A 19,043-nucleotide genomic window follows, 5' to 3' on the forward strand; every position below is an offset into this window, starting at 1 on the left:
CATGTCTCTCTGTGTCAGTTCGTCTTGTTTGCCAAGTCAACCAGCGGTTTTCCTTGCTCCTATTTCTCCCAGTCTCTGTTTGGTGCTAGTCCTCCTGGTTTTGACCGTTGCCTGTCCTGACTCCGTACCTGCCTGCCTGACCACTCTGCCTGTTCTGTCTACCAACCTGCCTATCCCCTTGTACTGTTTTGGTTTCTGGTTTCTGACCCCTGCCTGGCCTGACCTCGAATACTGGCTATTGTCTGGTACTGTTTGGACTCTGACCTGGTTTATGAACTCTCGCCTTTCCCCATTTGGGTCTCGCCTTGTGCCCTTATACATATACAATTATCTGTAAGGTCCCTCAGTCGAGAAGTGAATTTCACTCAGGGATTTCACCATGAGGCCAGTGGTGATTTTAAAACTGTTACCGAGTTTAATGATGTGATAGGAGAAAACTGAGCATGGATAAAGAACATTTTAGTCACTCCACGATACTGACCTAAATTAGGTTTGTGCAATAAGGCACTAAGGTAATACTGCATCATGCTATGGGTATGCTTGTCATCGGCAAAGGACTAGGGAGTTATTTAGGATAAAAGTGAATGGAAAAGAGCTAAGCACAAGCAAAATCCTAGAGGAAAACCTGGTTCAGTCTGCTTTACACCAGACACTGAGAGACAAATCCACCTTTCAGCAGGACAATAACCAAAAACACAAGGCCAAATGTACACTGTAGTTGCTTACCAAGACGACATTGAATGTTCCTGACTGTCCTAGTTACAATTTTGACTTAAATCGTCTTGAAAATCTACGGCAATGATCAACAACCAACTTGACAGGGCTTGAATAATATTTTAAAGAATAATGGGCAAGTATTGTAAAATCCAGCTATGCAAAGCTCTTAGAGACTTACCCAAAAACACTCACAGCTGTAATCACTGCCAATGGTGATTATAAAATATTGACTCACGAGGTTGAATACTTAATCAAGATATATTAGTGTTTTATTTATGAATTTTTATCATCAAAAGTTTTTTCCACTTTGACCTTACATAATATTGTGTGTGGAACTTTGACAAAAAGGACAAGTAAATACATTTTATTCTTACTTTTCAACATAACAAAATGTGTAAAAAATCAAGTAGTCTGAATACTTTCTGAAGGCTGTGTACATGCTATAAACATAGCCAAACGGTGTCCTACTATGTTTAATATCTAATCCATTTAATAACCTGTTATCAGAGTTAGGTAGCAAACAAATGTAGGTTATGCTGCATGTGGTACATATATTTTGTTCATCCACATGCTGTGAAAAATAAGTAGCTTACGTTAATCAGGCAACGACATGCTTTTGCTTCAACCCAGATGTTTCATCTGTAGCCTGTTGGTAGCAACACAACAATTAGAAGGCAGCGACAGAGGCACAGCACCAGCCAGATGCGCGCGGAGGGCACAGCAGAACAGTCGAGCAGAACGAGAGCATGGTGGAACGCGCTTCGCGCACGGAGGGGAACGCGCTGATTGACAGCTTCGGAGGCACGGAGCGCCCCACGCCGCACACGAACCGAGCCCGCTAATCTGCCTGAACGGCTCTTGGCAAAAGCATCTGTGCGAAATAACCATCCTCATGCATATCAGCTACTAAACTGCCGCTGACCGGAGCCTTGCAGTCATCACTCAATTGTGGGAAGAAATCAACCCCACCACATAGCAATGTAGCGGGCGATAGGCTATTGCACTGTACCTTGGCTTTATCCTTTTCACTCAAAACGGGGCAGTCTGGAAGTAACTAAACATTTGTTTTTTTACTTCTTCAATACTGAGGATAACACATTCTTGGCACTTGCTGAACGATTGGTGAGAGCAGTTCTGTAAGGAAAGCGCTAATGAGTTTTTTTTAGTAGACACATTTATTTGGAATATATTCCCGCTATCCAAGTGACCTTTTCATTGGATTCTCTGTTCATTTTCTCACTTTGACTTTCTTTGATCTCTGATTGTTATAGGTTGTTGCCTGTCGAAGGTAACGGCCAAAATTAACCGAATTTTACAACCCAGAGAGGCAAAGAAGTTCAGGTCTGTGCGTTGGGTATGAGCTCACAATGTGTGTGGCTGTAGCTTCCCCATTACTCCTTCTAGAACCGTAGCCAGCCCGTGTGGTCGAGAAGTAGTTTAGCTTCTCTCTCCCTCTGTACGTGAACACTTAGAGCTAACACCCCATTCTATGGAGTAGATCGTCCGGAAAGAGACTAATAGAGCGTTCTCCTTTCCCCCCGCCTGGTACCAACAGGCGGCTTTGGTCTAAAGGTTCTCCGGAGAATGGTAAATGACCGACGGGGAATCATGAACAGCACTTCGGAACTCGAAGATGGACCACGGCATAAAAACCAGGTACGTGGGAAGCCTCCATGTAACCCTTTTCCCAGGGCAGCTGTACGTTGTACGGCTTTATAGGTTTTGCATAGAGCGCCAGACAGGCAGTTGCACCTTTGGCGCAGGATTTCATGTTCCTCCCGCGGGAAGCGAAGCCCTGTTGTATTTTTGGGGCAGCGCTCTGTTCTGTGGGAGTAGCGCCGCGGAGCTCCCCTCTCTCCCCAGCGGCCCCTCCACTCTCTCCCCAGCGGTCTCTCCCCTCGCTCTGGCACTTCTTGTTCCTGTCACAGTTTGTAACCCAGCCTTCGATCAAGTGGGGGGCTAATAGGTTATGTTTTTCCCCTAACGCAAGCCTCGGAAGATACGGTGATATTATCTCCAGTCGGAATTGATTTACTGATCGAGAAAAAGGCGAGAAAAGGGGAAGAGATTTTGGACCCCTTGGACAGTGTGATATTGTCTTTTCCATCTCCGAATTATATACGGTAGATGTGGAATTCATCTGCTGGGCTGGTCGTGCATCCCCCCTATTATGTTTCTACCTAGTTAAAGCTAATTTGATTAATTATGTTCAAACGTGCTGTCGTGATCCTTCCTAAGTGTCCTAGGGGTTAAGGGAAACATTTGCTAGCTCATTTCTATGAAAGACCGACGGAGAAAACGCCTAGTAGTCTGACCACGCAGTTCAGATGAATGGAGATGTACGCGGACTGCGTTGCGGGCGGTCAGGATCACTTTGGGGAATAGTTAATGTGTGATCGCAAGGTCAGTGCAAGGTAATATAGTGACGGGGGACGCTAGGGCTGTAGATGAGGTGATGGAGACAGTAACGGTGCGTGGGGAAAAGCCAAGACAGTAAAAAAGCCATATTACAACCTATGTTGTGATAATTGCGTTGTTTGCGCTATAGCATATTAATTCATACGCCACCCTGATATACAATAAATCCGTGACAACAAAATGACAACAGTCACACAGTGGCGTAAATACATTAAACTAAACATACGTTTGTTTCATCACAAAACTGGAGAGCAACATATGTCTGAAGTCCACCAAGCAAATATTGCATGTAACAAACAGTTATATCACCTGCAGTATGGTCAAGTAGGTTATTGTTTTTGACAGTTTACTAATCAACTACTGATTTCGAACCACGGAGTTAACACAAATCAGCACAAAGACAACAGGAGCACTGCCTCCACTATTTGAGCACCATTTCAAATTCAAAATGTAAACATCATCAAATCAACAAGGCTGGAAATGCTTAGTTTAATATACTGAAAACAAACTTCAAAATACCAAAAACAAATTTACTCCAATCAATGTTGCTAAATATCACATGGCTGTCCATGGTACTGATTTCTCTGTTCCTCTCTCTGTGTGTGTGTGTGTGTGTGTGTGTGTGTGTGTGTGTGTGTGTGTGTGTGTGTGTGTGTGTGTGTGTGTGTGTGTGTGTGTGTGTGTGTGTGTGTGTGTAAAACATTTTTTTTTTTACTCAACCTACTTGAAGATTCGTTGAACTCCAATGCTAACCTCCTCTCTTTCATGTTGGAAAACGGTATATGGCCCTGTCACACCATATACTTTTAGTTTTTGTGTTCATAGCTAAAACGCTTGCTAGCTTAACTTCCTCCCAATGGGCAACAATGGACCAGCTAAGTTAGCTAGCTACTTAAGGTGGGACTACTTGGCTACATATTGAACTCACAACTTACACATGACCAAAGGTATATGAACACCTGCAAGTCGAACATCTCATTCCAAAATCATCGGCATTAATGATGAGTTGGTCCCCCTTTGCTGCTATAACAGCCTTCACTCTTCTGGGAAGGCTTTCCACTAGATGTTGGAACATTACTGCGGGGACTTGCTTCCATTCAGCCACAGGAGCATTAGTGAGGTTGGGCACTGATGTTGGGTGATTAGGCCTGGCTCGCAGTCAGCGTTCCAATTCATCCCAACGGTGTTCGATGTGGTTGAAGTCAGGGCTCTGTGCAGGCCAGTCAAGTTCTTCCACACCGATTTCTACAAACCATTTCTGTATGGGCTTCGCTTTGTGCACGGGACATTGTCATGCTGAAACAGGAAAGGGCTTTCCCCAAACTGTTGCCACAAAGCTGGAAGCACAGAATCGTCTAGAATGTCATTGTGTGCTGTAGCGTTAAGATTTCCCTTCACTGAAACTAAGGGGCCCGAACCATGAAAAACAGCCTCAGACTAATATTCCTCCTGCACCAAAATTTACAGTTGGCGCTATGCATTGGAGCATTCTCCTGGCATCCACCAAACCCAAAATCGCCCGTCGGCTGCCAGATGGTGAAGAGTGATTCAGTTCCCTGGAAAACGCATTTCCACTGCAGAGTCCAATGAAGGCGAGCTTTACACCACTCCAGCTAATGCTTGGCATTGCAAATGCTGATCTTAGGCTTGTATGCGGCTGCTCGGCCATGGAAACCCATTTCATGAAGCTCCCGACAAACAGGTCTTGACGTTGCTTCCAGAGGCAGTTTGGAACACGGTAGTGGGTGTTGCAAAATAGGACAGATAATTTCTACGCGCTGCGCACTTCAGCACTCGGCGGGCCCGTTCTGTGAGCCTATGTGGCTACCACTTCGCGGCTAAGCCGTTGTTGCTCCTAGACATTTCCACTTCACAATAACAGCACTTACAGTTGACCCCTGCAGCTCTAGCAGGGCAGACATTTGACGAACTGACTTGTTGGAAAGGTGGTATCCAGGTTGAAAGTCACTGAGCTCTTCAGTAAGGCCATTCTACTGCCAATGTTTGTCTATGAAGATTGCATGGCTGTGTGCTAAATATTATTCACCTGTCAGCATCGGATGAGGCTGAAATAGCCAAATCCACTAATTTGAAGGACTGTCCACATACCTTTGTATATAGAATGTATTCATTTATGGTTAGATCAGGGAATAACGTCATAACCACATGTCCAAATCCCCATCTCCACCCATGGCTTAGGAAAGGGCCGATTTAACAAGCTGATGCAGGATATCAACACAAGCAGACCAGAAACAGACACATTTTTCAGAAGATTACATTTTGTTAAGAAAGTGATTTGATTGGTCTGAAGCCAAATCTAAATTTAAACTGAGCTAGCTGTTCATTGGTCCCAGTCTCACTCCCGTCCGAGCCCATTTCGCACGCACACGTGAATTAAGTACAATTGGCCATTGATTCCAAATGAGCAGGTCCACGCGTACGGACGCAGTCATGAATTCAGTCTTCCTCACAGAATCTCTCTCTCGCTCTCTCGCTCTCTCTCTCTCAAACAAACACAAACACACACACTCTTGTGTATGCACCTAAAACCCACAATGTGTCTTGAAACCCACACACTCATGTTCTATGTGAAGTGCGTCGTGTGGTTGTGTAATGGGTTGGTTACAGAGCAGACCCACAGGGCTGGACACACATTATAGTATCACCACTGGGTGTTAGAATGGGGATCTTCTGGCCATACGGCTGTTGGTTTCAGCAACAGTTACAGTGTCTATTAAAAGAGAACATCATGGTGAAAAAGAACACCTTTTCTGTCAGTATAGTCACACTCTATTTAAAGATGCAGCAATCCTATCCTCAGGTCAAAGATCAGGCCAAATCTATACCTTTCATCAGACATGGACCCATTATGGAGTACTTCGCTTTCGTAAAGACATAGGAAAGAATATTTGAATTATTTAAGAATAAAACATTTTGGCTACTACACTAGAAAATGAATTTAGTATAGTATAACTAGCACAATATAACGAGTATAATATAACTAGTATAGTATAACTTGTATAATATAACTAGTATTGTATAACTAGTGTTGTATAACTAGTATAATATAACTAGTATAATACAACTAGACTAGTGCAACTAGTATAGTATCACTAGTATAGTATAACTAGTATAATATAACTAGCATGGTATAACTAGTATAATATAACTATAATGGTATAACTAGTAGCCTAGTGGTTAGAGCATTGGACTAGTAACCGGAAGGTTGTGAGTTCAAACCCCCGAGCTGACAAGGTACAAATCTGTCGTTCTGCCCCTGAACAGGCAGTTAACCCACTGTTCCCAGGCCGTCATTGAAAATAAGAATATGTTCTTAACTGACTTGCCTGGTTAAATAAAGGTAAAATTAAATTAAAAAATGGTATAACTAGTATAATAGAACAAGTATAGAATAACTTGTATAGTATAACTAGTATAATTTAACAAGTAGAGTATAACTAGCATAATATAGCTATTATATTATAACTAGTATAATACAACTAGTATAGTATAACTAGTATAATTGTCACGACTTCTGCCGAAGTCGTTGCCTCTCCTTGTTCGAGCGGTGCTCGGCGTTCTTCTAGCCATCATTGATCCATTTTTCATTTTCCATTGGTTTTGTCTTGTCTTTCCACACACCTGTTTTCAATCCCATTCATTACCTGTTGTGTATTTAACCTTCTGTTTCCCCTCATGTCTTTGTCAGAGATTGTTTAATTGTCAGTGTTGTTATTTTGTTGTATTGGTGCGTGATGGGTCCTCGTACCCATGTTTTTTCATGTCTGTACGTTTTAATGTTATGGAGCATGTTCTGTTGACATTTATTAAAAGTCTCCATTTACAATTCATTTTGACTCTCCTGCGCCTGACTTCCCTGCCACCTATACACACGACGCTGACAATAATATGATTAGAATAGTATAACTAGTATAATATAACTTGAATAGGATAACTAGTATAGTATAACTTGTGTAATAAAACTAGCATAATATAACTAGTATAATACAACTAGTATAGTATAACGAGTATAATATAACTAGTATAATATAACTAGAATAGTATAACTAGTGTAATATATACTAGTATAGTATAACTAGTATAATATGCACAGTCTAATATATCTAGTAAAGTATAACTAGTATAATATAACTAGTATAATACAACTACAATAGTATAACTCGTATAATATAACTATTTTAATATAACTAGTACAGTGTGATAGTATAGTATAATAGTATAATCCCCTTAACACTAATACACACTCTAAAAGCACACAACACATACTGTACACCCACATTTATTCACACACACACACACACACACACACACACACACACACACACACACACACACACACACACACACACACACACACACACACACACACACACACACACACACACACACACACACACACACACACAGGGGATGAGATCTCATTGAGGCCCGGTAAGGATTTGCCATCTCTCTATGGGAACCATGGTAATCAATAATGTTTTCTGAAAGCACAGAACATTCTGTAGAGAAGAGAGGAGTGTGTACACGAGGAGAATACCACTGCAGTTCACCTTTACCCCCCCCCCGGAACATACACACAAACACACACTCCCACACAGACTAGCTGTGCCACAACAAACTAACACTAGAGGGCTCAAACTTCTATCATTCAGTCACCCTTCCTCTCCTTCTTCTTTCCACCTGTTCTCCCTCCTCTCTCTCTCTCTCTCTCTCTCTCTCTCTCTCTCTCTCTCTCTCTCTCTCTCTCTCTCTCTCTCTCTCTCTCTCTCTATCTCTCTCTCTCTCTCTCTCTCTCTCTCTCTCTCTCCTCTATCTCTTTCCTCCTCTCTCATCTCTTTCTCATTTTATTTCTCTCTCTGTGTCTCTCTATCTATACAGTGTATATATATATATATATATGTATATATATATATATATATATATATATATATATATATATATATATATATATATATATATATATATATATATATATATATATATATTATATTAGGGATCAATATATTTCTGAGGCTGGTAACTCTAATGAACTTATTCTCTGCAGCAGTGGTAACTCTGGGTCTTCCTTTCCTGTGGCAGTCCTCATGAGAGCCAATTTCATCATAGCACTTGATGGTTTTTGCGACTGCACTTGATGAAACTTTCAAAGTTCTTGACATTTTCTGGATTGACTGACCTTCATGTCTTAAAGTAATGATGGACTGTCATTTCTCTTTGCTTATTTGAGCTGTTCTTGCCATAACACAGACTTGGTCTTTTATCAATTAGAGCTATCTTCTGTATACCAACCCTTCAAATGATTGGTTCAAACATATTTAGAAGGAAAGTTTTATTAACAAGGCACACCTGTTAATTGAAATGCATTCCAGGTGACTACATCATGAAGCTGGGTGAGAGAATGCCAAGACCATGCAAAGCTGCCATCAAGGCAAAGGATGGCTACTTTGAATAATCTCAAATGTAAAATATAATTTGATTTAACACTTTTTGCTTACTACATGATTCCATATGTGTTATTTCATAGTTTGATGCCATCATTATTATTCTACAATGTAGAAAATAGTAAAAATAAAGAAAAACCGTGGAATGAGTAGGTGTGTCCAAACCTTTGACTGGTACTGTTACAAACATTAAGAACACTTGCTCTGTCCATGCCATAGACTGACCAGGTAAATTCAGGTGAAAACTTTGATCCCTAATGGATGTTAAATCCACTTCAATCAGTGTAGATGAAGGGGAGGAGACAAGTTAAAGAATGATTTTTCAGCCTTGAGACATAGATTGTTTATATGTGCCATTCAGAGGGTGAATGGGCAAGACAAAATATTGAAGTGCCTTTGAAGGGGATATGGTAGTAGGTGCCAGGCGCACCGGTTTGTGTCAAGGACAGCAACGCTTTTCACGCTCAACAGTTTCCCGTATGTATCAAGAATGGTCCATCACCCAAAGAACAGCCAGCCAACTTGACACAACTGTGAGAAGCATATACTGTATATTTTTTATCATTCATTAATGTCTCTCCGTCTGGACAGAATATTCCTGGGGAGTGAAACATGCCAAAACTTGTTGCTTTTGGTGAAGCTCATCCATTACAGCAGCAGATGTATTTAGGCTGGTGTAGGGGAAGTGGACCTATGTGTGCTTGCTAGATGGGGGGCTGGCCCAGCTTAGCTGGGTTTGTTTTTGGGTAACCTATCCAGCTAATGAACCTGATGAGGTACACAATCACACCCGCATACGCACAAACACACACACAACCTTAAAACACATACAAATTTGACGTTTGGAACAACTTTGAAATATGACGTTTGAGAAACATGTCTGAACATCTAATTCTGACATGACTGTGAGAGCATGTAGGTTTATGCTTCTGCAGCTGTGTGTGAATGTGTGAGCAACCGTGTCAGAGTGTTAGAAGGTGTGTCAAGGTATTTGAGTGGTTTGTTAATGTGTGTCGCCTGCTCTATGTGAACGTGTGTGTGTTCAATCAAACCATGGTCTAGAGGGAGGGGTTTGTTAAGTTTATCGAGGCAAAGCAAACCTTCAGACTTAAATAAACCCCTCCAATTCACCTCAACTATTGCGTACCATTATGGATTCTAAAGCATTTCATCATAGCTGGGATATTTTAGAATGACACTGTGAATTCTTTAAATATTTTCATATGTTTGAGGTATTTTTAGATCATTAACAATTTGATCTCTAGTGGTACTGACAGTGATATTTTGATAAGCTAAGTACAGTAGGTTTATTGTTATTGTGAAATTGTAACTTGTAACATTTGGCCCTGGTTTCTCCCGAGGGAGTGTGCTTAATTATTTCTTGTCTCTCTGGATGGAAATATGTGCATGCTACTGTGTTGTGTGTATGAGCTGCAGATGACAACATAATTCACTTATTTTCTTTTGCCTTGTTCTTCTGTATGTCCTTATTACGTCCCACTCTCTTACTTTTCTCCCATTGCTTTCTCTCATTGTTTCTCTCTTTACTTACATGGCAAGGTTGAGCCGAAGCCTTGAGAGAGGAAGAGAAAGAAGAAAGAAAGTGAGAGAGAATGAGAGAGAGAGATAGGTAGTAGGCTAGCAGTTAAGAGCGTTGGGCCAGTAACTTGTTCGAATCCCCGAGCCAGGAAAATCTGTCGATGTGCCCTTGAGCAAGGCACTTAACCCTAATTGATCCTGTAAGTTGCTCTGAGAGCGTCTGCTAAATGACTCAAATATAGATAGATAGATGGATACAGACAGTTCCTAGTATTGTAGATATAGGCAGGATGGATGGATACAGGCAGATCCCAGTAGCGTAGAGATAGAGAGGATGGATGGATACAGGCAGATCCCAGTAGCATAGAGATAGAGAGGATGGATGGATACAGGCAGATCCCAGTAGTGCAGAGTTAGAGAGGATGGATGGATACAGGCAGATCCCAGTAGCGTAGAGATAGAGAGGATGGATGGATACAGGCAGATCCCAGTAGCGTAGAGATAGAGAGGATGGATGGATACAGGCAGATCCCAGTAGTGCAGAGTTAGAGAGGATGGATGGATACAGGCAGATCCCAGTAGCGTAGAGATAGAGAGGATGGATGGATACAGGCAGATCCCAGTAGTGTAGATAAAGAGAGGATGGATGGATACAGGCAGATCCCAGTAGCGTAGAGATAGAGAGGATGGATGGATACAGGCAGATCCCAGTAGCGTAGAGATAGAGAGGATGGATGGATACAGGCAGATCCCAGTAGTGCAGAGTTAGAGAGGATGGATGGATACAGGCAGATCCCAGTAGCGTAGAGATAGAGAGGATGGATGGATACAGGCAGATCCCAGTAGTGTAGATAAAGAGAGGATGGATGGATACAGGCAGATCCCAGTAGCGTAGAGATAGAGAGGATGGATGGATACAGGCAGATCCCAGTAGCGTAGAGATAGAGAGGATGGATGGATACAGGCAGATCCCAGTAGCGTAGAGATAGAGAGGATGGATGGATACAGGCAGATCCCAGTAGCGTAGAGATAGAGAGGATGGATGGATACAGGCAGATCCCAGTAGCGTAGAGATAGAGAGGATGGATGGATACAGGCAGATCCCAGTAGCGTAGAGATAGAGAGGATGGATGGATACATGCAGATCCCAGTAGTGTAGATAAAGAGAGGATGGATGGATACAGGCAGATCCCAGTAGTGTAGATAAAGAGAGGATGGATACAGGCAGATCCCAGTAGTGTAGATAAAGAGAGGATGGATGGATACAGGCAGATCCCAGTAATGTAGAGTTAGAGAGGATGGATGGACACAGTCAGATCCCAGTAGTGTAGAGATAGAGAGGATGGATAAAGGCAGATCTCAGTAGTGTAGATATAGATAGAGAGGATGGATACAGGCAGATCCCAGCAGTGTAGAGTTAGAGAGGATGGATGGACACAGTCAGATCCCATTAGTGTAGAGATAGAGAGGATGGATAAAGGCAGATCTCAGTAGTGTAGATATAGAGAGGATAGATGGATACAGGCAGATCCCAGTAGTGTAGAGATAGAGAGGATGGATACAGGCAGATCTCAGTAGTGTAGAGATAGAGAGGATGGATACAGGCAGATCCCAGTAGTGTAGAGATAAAGAGGATGGACAAAGGCAGATCTCAGTAGTGTAGATATAGAGAGGATAGATGGATACAGGCAGATCCCAGTAGTGTAGAGATAGAGAGGATGGATAAAGGCAGATCTCAGTAGTGTAGATATAGAGAGGATGGATGGATACAGGCAGATCCCAGTAGTGTAGATAAAGAGAGGATGGATGGATACAGGCAGATCCCAGTAGTGTAGAGTTAGAGAGGATGGATGGACACAGTCAGATCCCAGTAGTGTAGAGATAGAGAGGATGGATAAAGGCAGATCTCAGTAGTGTAGATATAGAGAGGATAGATGGATACAGGCAGATCCCAGTAGTGTAGATATAGATAGAGAGGATGGATACAGGCAGATCCCAGTAGTGTAGACATAGAGAGGATGGATGGGTACAGGCAGATCAAATCAAATCAAATGTATTTATATCAGCTGATATCTCAAAGTGCTGTACAGAAACCAAGCCTAAAACCCAAACAGCAAGCAATGCAGGTGTAGAAGCACGGTGGCTAGGAAAAACTCCCTAGAAAGGCCAAAACCTAGGAAGAAACCTAGAGAGGAACCAGGCTATGAGGGGTGGCCAGTTGTAACTCTCGTCTGTGGTGGAAGAAGAGGAGGACCAATGCACAGCGTGGTAAGTGTTAATAGCTTTTAATGACGTAGTAGAACACTGAACAAAACAATAAATAACAAACGAACGGTCGTGTAAGGTGAAAGACAAAAACACTAAACAGGAAATAAGCACCCACAACCCAAAAGTGAAACCAGGCTACCTATGTATGGTTCTCAATCAGGGACAACGATTGACAGCTGCCTCTGATTGAGAACCATACCAGGCCAAACACAGAAATCCCAAATCATCGAAAAAAAGAACATAGACAACCCACCCAACTCACGCCCTGACCATACTAAGACAAAGACATAACAAAAGAACTAAGGTCAGAACGTGACACCAGTCCTCTTTTGGCTGTGCCGGGTGGAGATTATAACAGAACATGGCCAAGATGTTCAAATGTTCATAAATGACCAGCATGGTCAAATAATAATAATCACAGGCAGAACAGTTGAAACTGGAGCAGCAGCACAGCCAGGTGGACTGGGGACAGCAAGGAGTCATCATGCCAGGTCTTGAGGCATGGTCCTAGGGCTCAGGTCCTCTGAGAGAGAGAAAGAAAGAGAGAATTAGAGAGAGCATACTTAAATTCACACAGGACACCGGATAAGACAGGAGAAGTACTCCAGATATAACAAAGGATCCTAGCCCCCCAACACAAACTACTGCAGCATAAATACTGGAGGCGGAGACAGGAGGGGTCAGGAGACACTGTTGCCCCATCCGATGATACCCCCGGACAGGGCCAAACAGGAAGGATATAACCCCACCCACTTTGCCAAAGCACAGCCCCCACACCACGACATCCCAGTAGTATGGAGATAGAGAGGATGGATGGATACAGGCAGATCCCAGTTGTATAGAGAGAGAGAGAGGATGGATGGATACAGGCAGATCCCAGTAGTGTAGATATAGAGAGGATGGATGGATACAGGCAGATCCCAGTAGTGTAGATATAGAGAGGATGGATGGATACAGGCAGATCCCAGTAGTTTAGAGTATGAAACAGACGCTGGACCAGAGACAGTGTGACAGTGATATACTGGGTTGAGCCTGGTAGCTCTCAGTCTGTCTAAACCAGCAGTGTCATCACTGTCATCGAGGAAAGTTCAAACAGCTCTGGGACATGCAAACAGGAAACACACAGCATTATACAGTAGCTTGTATTGGTGTGTGTGTTCAGGGGAGCAGTGGTGAATGGAATGAGAAGAAAAGGGGTTATACTTCCTGAAGCTGCTACTGACAGATACATCAGGAGTTAGACCTGCTAGACAAGATACAGTATAGTTGAGAGTGAGAGACACTATTTTAATCATCAAAGACACTCAGTACCCTCCACCCGCGCGCATGGGAAGGAAGTTTTTTTTTCCGTCATGAGCTTCCTTGCTCGGCATAGATATTTCAGCACAAACTTTTCTTGTTGTTTTTGCTCATCCAAAACCATGTGTGTTTGTGCACCAACATATTGTGAAAGTGCCTCCACATGTGTTTCTGCATTGTGTGTGGCTATACACAGTTTGCGTGCCTTTCTCTGCAGTCTGCACAGAGGGAGATGTTGTTTAGATTTCCTTGAGTTTTTGCTTCTGCAGTAGAGGAGCATTGTTTTTAATGACATGTATAAAATGTGCTCTACAGGCTCTGTGTGTGCAGTTAATAGAAGATATCCTGTTATTGGACCATTCAAAACAACTGTTTCTGATAGCATCTGTATCCAGCGGCCTCAGAAATGATCTATAATTGAAAGAGAGAGAGAGGGATGGAGAGAGTCTTTAAAAAAAGCAAGGAATAGAATATAGGAGTGTACAAAAGGAGCCTAAGTGGAAAAGGGAATGGAGAGAAAAAGTGTATCTGCATGAGGTATGGAGTTCAATCATCTTGATAGACACCTGGCAGGACTATATTTCAGACAGATTGGTTTATATCTCCATTTCCGTATCCCAAATGGCACCCTATTCCCTATGTAGCCCTATGTGCCCTGGTCAAAAGTAGTTTACTATATAGGAAATAGGGTGCTACTTGGGACAGTCCATATCAGTGGAGTGAGAAGTGTCCAATTTCCTTGAGGTGATTTCAATCTGGCTGTAATGGAGCTCCCATTCATTCATATGGCGTCTGGCGCTGGCTAGTCTGCTTGTCTGGGCTGATGCTGTGCTGCTGTGCTGCTATGCTGCTGTTGGTATCAAATAGAGATGTTAGATTAAGTCCTACTCTTATAGAGATGCACAAGAGCTGCACAGCTTCCCGCCCTTCTCTCTGTTCGCTGGGTTTCTTATTAATCAAGGGGTTTTATTTCATGGACACACGAACGCGCACACACGCACACACACGCACACACACAGACACAGACGCATGCACGCACGCACGCAGACACACACACGCACACACACACACACACACACACACACACACACACACACACACACACACACACACACACACACACACACACACACACACACACACACACAAACACACTCCCTTATAGGGATTAGTAATGTGTCTGACACACAACATGTACCCTGAACAGTAAATAATAAGGATATTAATAAGGCCAGAGAACAAGTGAATCACAAGTGAAAACAGAGGCATTTAATCAATGGGCCAATGTGGGCTGGCCTGGAGGAGACAGAGGAGGAGGAGGGAGAAGAGGAGTAGGAGGAGGAGGGGGAAGAAGAGAGGCAAGATACCATTTAATAGAGAAAACTAATCTATCATCCTGAATTGGGAAATTCGATTGTACTGCTGCATACATTTACGTAAATAAAAAATGTAGGAAACATTGAAAATGCAGGAAACATTTAATATAAGCACATTAAACAACACACTCTGTACATGCCAGCTACCAACATACCAGTAGCCCAGGGGTCGGCAACTGTGATTCTTTTAGAATTTTAGTTTTTGGTTAAAAAAAAGGACTGTACAATCACCCGGAATTCAGCATAAAAAAAAGCTTAATTTAGGAAATGTAGTATTCCCACAAATAAATAGAGACGTTATCGTGTCTTGATGTAATCAAGGTATGAAATGATTATTATTTTGAAATACAATTTATTTTTGGCCCCCCGACCATCCACTCCGACAAAAATTGTCCCGCGGCTGAATCTAGTTGCCTTCCCCTGCTGTAGGCCTGTAGACACAGTGTGAAAAAGCCATCAGAAAATAGAAACAACACAGAAAGCCACTTTCTACCACAGATCAGTGAAATATGAAACAGTGTCAGTCAGCCAAATATGATTTTTTAAAGTAGTAATGCCCTTGTGCCAGCTTATTGTTAGGGCATTAAGCTCGCAAACATGGCACGGCAGCATCTGTCATCGAGTCAAAGCACAGAGACCCTAATTGTCTTTTTGTTAAAGACGTAGTGAAGTCCTGGTGATTGAGTTGTGTCTCCCTGACTGAGTAGTCCTCTCCCTGATCACATTATTGGCTCTGTTCTGAGCCAAATGGGGCCGTTTCCCCCTGCAAACCGGTGTAATATATTTACCCAGTAATGAGTGCAGTTAAGCTAAAAGAGAACCGTAATGGCGTCGTTATGGGCCAGGCTCCATCAGGTGTCCCAAGGTTAATTGTTGCTTTAATTGACTTGAGGAAACTGGAGGAAAGGGAAGTATCAGATACATTTGTAGTTTCCCCTTGGCTCAAAATGTTAGACAGGGATGGATGCCTCTGTTCCATAGGGCCCGGAGTGTCTGCCCTGCTGGTTTTCATTCTGTCTTTCAAATAAGCATCTGGTTTAGACCTAGTCTTCTTATGAATCTGAGCACTGATGGGACAGAGCGATGACATGGAGAAATGGGCAGTTGAGAGATAAAAAGATATGAGAAAATAGAAGTGGGGATTCTAAGGATAGTAGGAGGGAGACCAAGATGAAGTGCTGATGATGATATAGCCTGAGAGACAAACTTCTCTGAAGGCAGATATTAGATTTAGATTCCGATAAACAGAGAGATGCACCGATGCGTCCGTTCCTACTGTACTATTAAATACTTATGACAAACTCATGGCTTATATATTAACAGAGTTATCCTCTTCCGTCCATAATTTATTCACCATCAAAAATTCTATCTGGCAGACTGTATGCCATTATTTAGCCTCTCTGGGGTAAAGCAGTCTCTGCCGTTTGAATAAAGGAGGAGTTTAAGCACTCCATTCCCACGGATCACAGTTATTCCAAAACCCTGGCTTCTAAATGATTGAAATGTCAAATAAAAAAACAAAGAAAGATGGGGTCCCCAAAACCATGTTTTTCTTTCCTTACTTTTTTAGCGTAATAGCAGAAAGGAGATAAAAAAGTCAAGGAGAATAATGTAAAGGAAATGGAGGGAGAGAATCGGAGGATGTTGTTGTGGAGTTCTCTGGAAGTAAATTGTGATTGGTTGTCGTCACACTTTTGGAAATCAGGACAAAACATATTTGTTGCGTTTTCTGAAGTGATACTTTCTGGTTATTCAACCCATAACCCAGTCTGTTGTGATTGCCTTTTACAACCAGAAGATATGACAATACTACTACTACTCAATAAGCCAAATACTTTCTGCTGATAATGTACAACTCTTCACAGTGTGCAAACTGGGGATCTCTCTGTATTATATTTCCTCTACCAATTTGATCATATTATATTACTGATCTCCACAAGGAAAGACTTTAGAACTCAGCTTCTTCCAAAGCCCTGTCAAGTTCCGCCATCTTGTCTGTCACCGTTTCTGTAAAATCCCCCTCTAAAATCCACAGAGAGAGAGAGAGAGAGAGAGAGAGAGAGAGAGAGGGAGGAGGGAGGGAGGAGAGAGGGAGGGAGAGAGAGAGAGAGAGAGAGAGAGAGAGGAGAGAGAGAGAGAGAGAGAGAGAGAGAGAGGGAAATAAATAGAGAGACAGGGAAAGAGAGAGTGAGAGAAAGAGATAGAGACAGAGAAAATAAAAGACGGAGAGACAGGGAGTGAGAGATGGAGGGGAAGAGAGAGAAACAAGGAGAGAGAGACAGGGAAATAAATACTGAAAGAGACAGGGAGTGAGAAATGGAGAGAAAGAGAGAAAGACAGTCAGAAAGGGTGGACAGAGAGAAGCAAACTGAGAAAGACAGGGAGTGAGAGAGGGACGGAGGGAGAGAAATATACAGTGCAATAGGAGTGGGGGAGAAAGATGAATGGAGAGACACCCAACCAAATCATGAGATACCAAAAATATAATTACTTGACACATTAAAAATAATTAACAAAAAAAACAGAGCAAACTAGAATGCTATTTGGCCCTAAACAGAGAGTACACAGTGGCAGAATACCTGACCACTGTGACTGACCCAAACTTAAGGAAAGCTTTGACTATGTCCAGACTCAGTGAGCAGAGCTTTGCTATTGAGAAAGGCCGCCGTAGGCAGACCTGACTCTCAAGAGAAGACAGGCTATGTGCTCACTGCCCCCAAAATGAGGTGGAAACTGAGCTGCACTTCCTAACCTCCTGCCAAATGTAGGACCATATGAGAGACACATATTTCCCTCAGATTACACAGATACACAAAGAATTCGAAAACAAACCCAATTTTGATAAACTCCCATATCTACTGGGTGAAATACCACAGTGTGCCATCACAGCAGCAAGATTTGTGACCTGTTGACACAGGAAAAAGTAAACCAGTGAAGAACAAACACCATTGTAAATACAACCCATATTTATGCTTATTTATTTTCCCTTTTGTACTTTAACTATTTGCACATCGTTACAACACTGTATATATATACATAATATGACATTTGTAAAGTATTTATTCCTTTAGATCTTTTGTGAGTGTGACAATCGTTAGAAGCATACTCGGACCAACATGCAACGTGATCTGGGTTCCACATCTTTTAAAGTCAGTGAACTTGCACAATTGACAGACCTCTCTCGTCTTCTTAAGTGGGAGAACTTGCACAATTGGTGGCTGACTTAATACTTTTTTGCCCCACTGTATAATAAACTAGACTAGCCCCCAGTTGCGCCCTGACCTACTCCACCATATAAAATAAGGGCTTTCTATGGTCAGGATGTGACAGTGAGTGTAATGTCTACTGTTAATTTTGATTGTTTATTTCACTTTTGTATATTATCAAGCTCACTTGCTTTGGCAATGTTAACATATGTTTCCCATGCCAATAAAGCCTTACATTAAAATTGAATTGAATAGACAGACAGACTGATAGAGAGAGAAAGAGAGCATGAGAGAGAGAGAGAAAGAGGAGAAAAGAGAGAGAGAGAGAGAGAGAGAGAGAGAGAGAGAGAGAAAGGGAGAGAGAGAGAGAGGTAAAGGGACTAAGAGAGAGAGTATTGAAGCTAGAGAGAGGTTGTTGTAGGTGCCCTTGACACTGTGTTTGGAGCTTGAAGGAAAGAGTAATTAAGTGGTTACATACAGTAGCCATTAATTAAGTATGTTTTCTTAATGGCTCTGTGGTTTTGGCTGGGCTGTGGCTGAGCCACTGGTGGGATTAAATAGACCCTCTCATTCATCTCCTTCCTCTCTCACATACAAACTCACACCAACAACAACACCAACAAGGAAGAAAGGAAGGAAGGGAGACAGACATACAGTATCTATCCAATCAACTGCAAGCAATTACCTGGTTATAGCCAGTTTAGGCTGCTTTAACCTCAGTCTACTCCAGCTGCACTTATACACTCTTAGATAATAAG

At 42.3% G+C, this 19,043-nt stretch overlaps 1 protein-coding gene across 5 annotated transcripts in view; it reads left to right on the forward strand.

Annotated features, from left to right (window-relative positions):
- Window positions 1-1,370: 1,370 nt before the first annotated feature.
- LOC118386563 (fibrinogen C domain-containing protein 1-like) overlaps window positions 1,371-19,043 on the forward strand; it is a 313,829-nt gene continuing 296,156 nt past the window's right edge. For 3 of the 5 annotated variants that reach the window (XM_052525491.1, XM_052525490.1, XM_052525492.1), the window contains exon 1: window positions 1,371-2,373. In XM_052525491.1, coding sequence (XP_052381451.1) covers window positions 2,302-2,373 — 72 coding nt within the window. In that variant the 5' untranslated portion in view covers window positions 1,371-2,301. The remainder of the gene's footprint in view (window positions 2,374-19,043) is intronic. The other 2 variants (XM_052525488.1, XM_052525489.1) reach the window with 1 other exon arrangement.

The sequence above is a fragment of the Oncorhynchus keta genome, chromosome 9 (genome assembly GCF_023373465.1).
Source record: "Oncorhynchus keta strain PuntledgeMale-10-30-2019 chromosome 9, Oket_V2, whole genome shotgun sequence".
Lineage (NCBI taxonomy): Eukaryota > Metazoa > Chordata > Actinopteri > Salmoniformes > Salmonidae > Oncorhynchus > Oncorhynchus keta.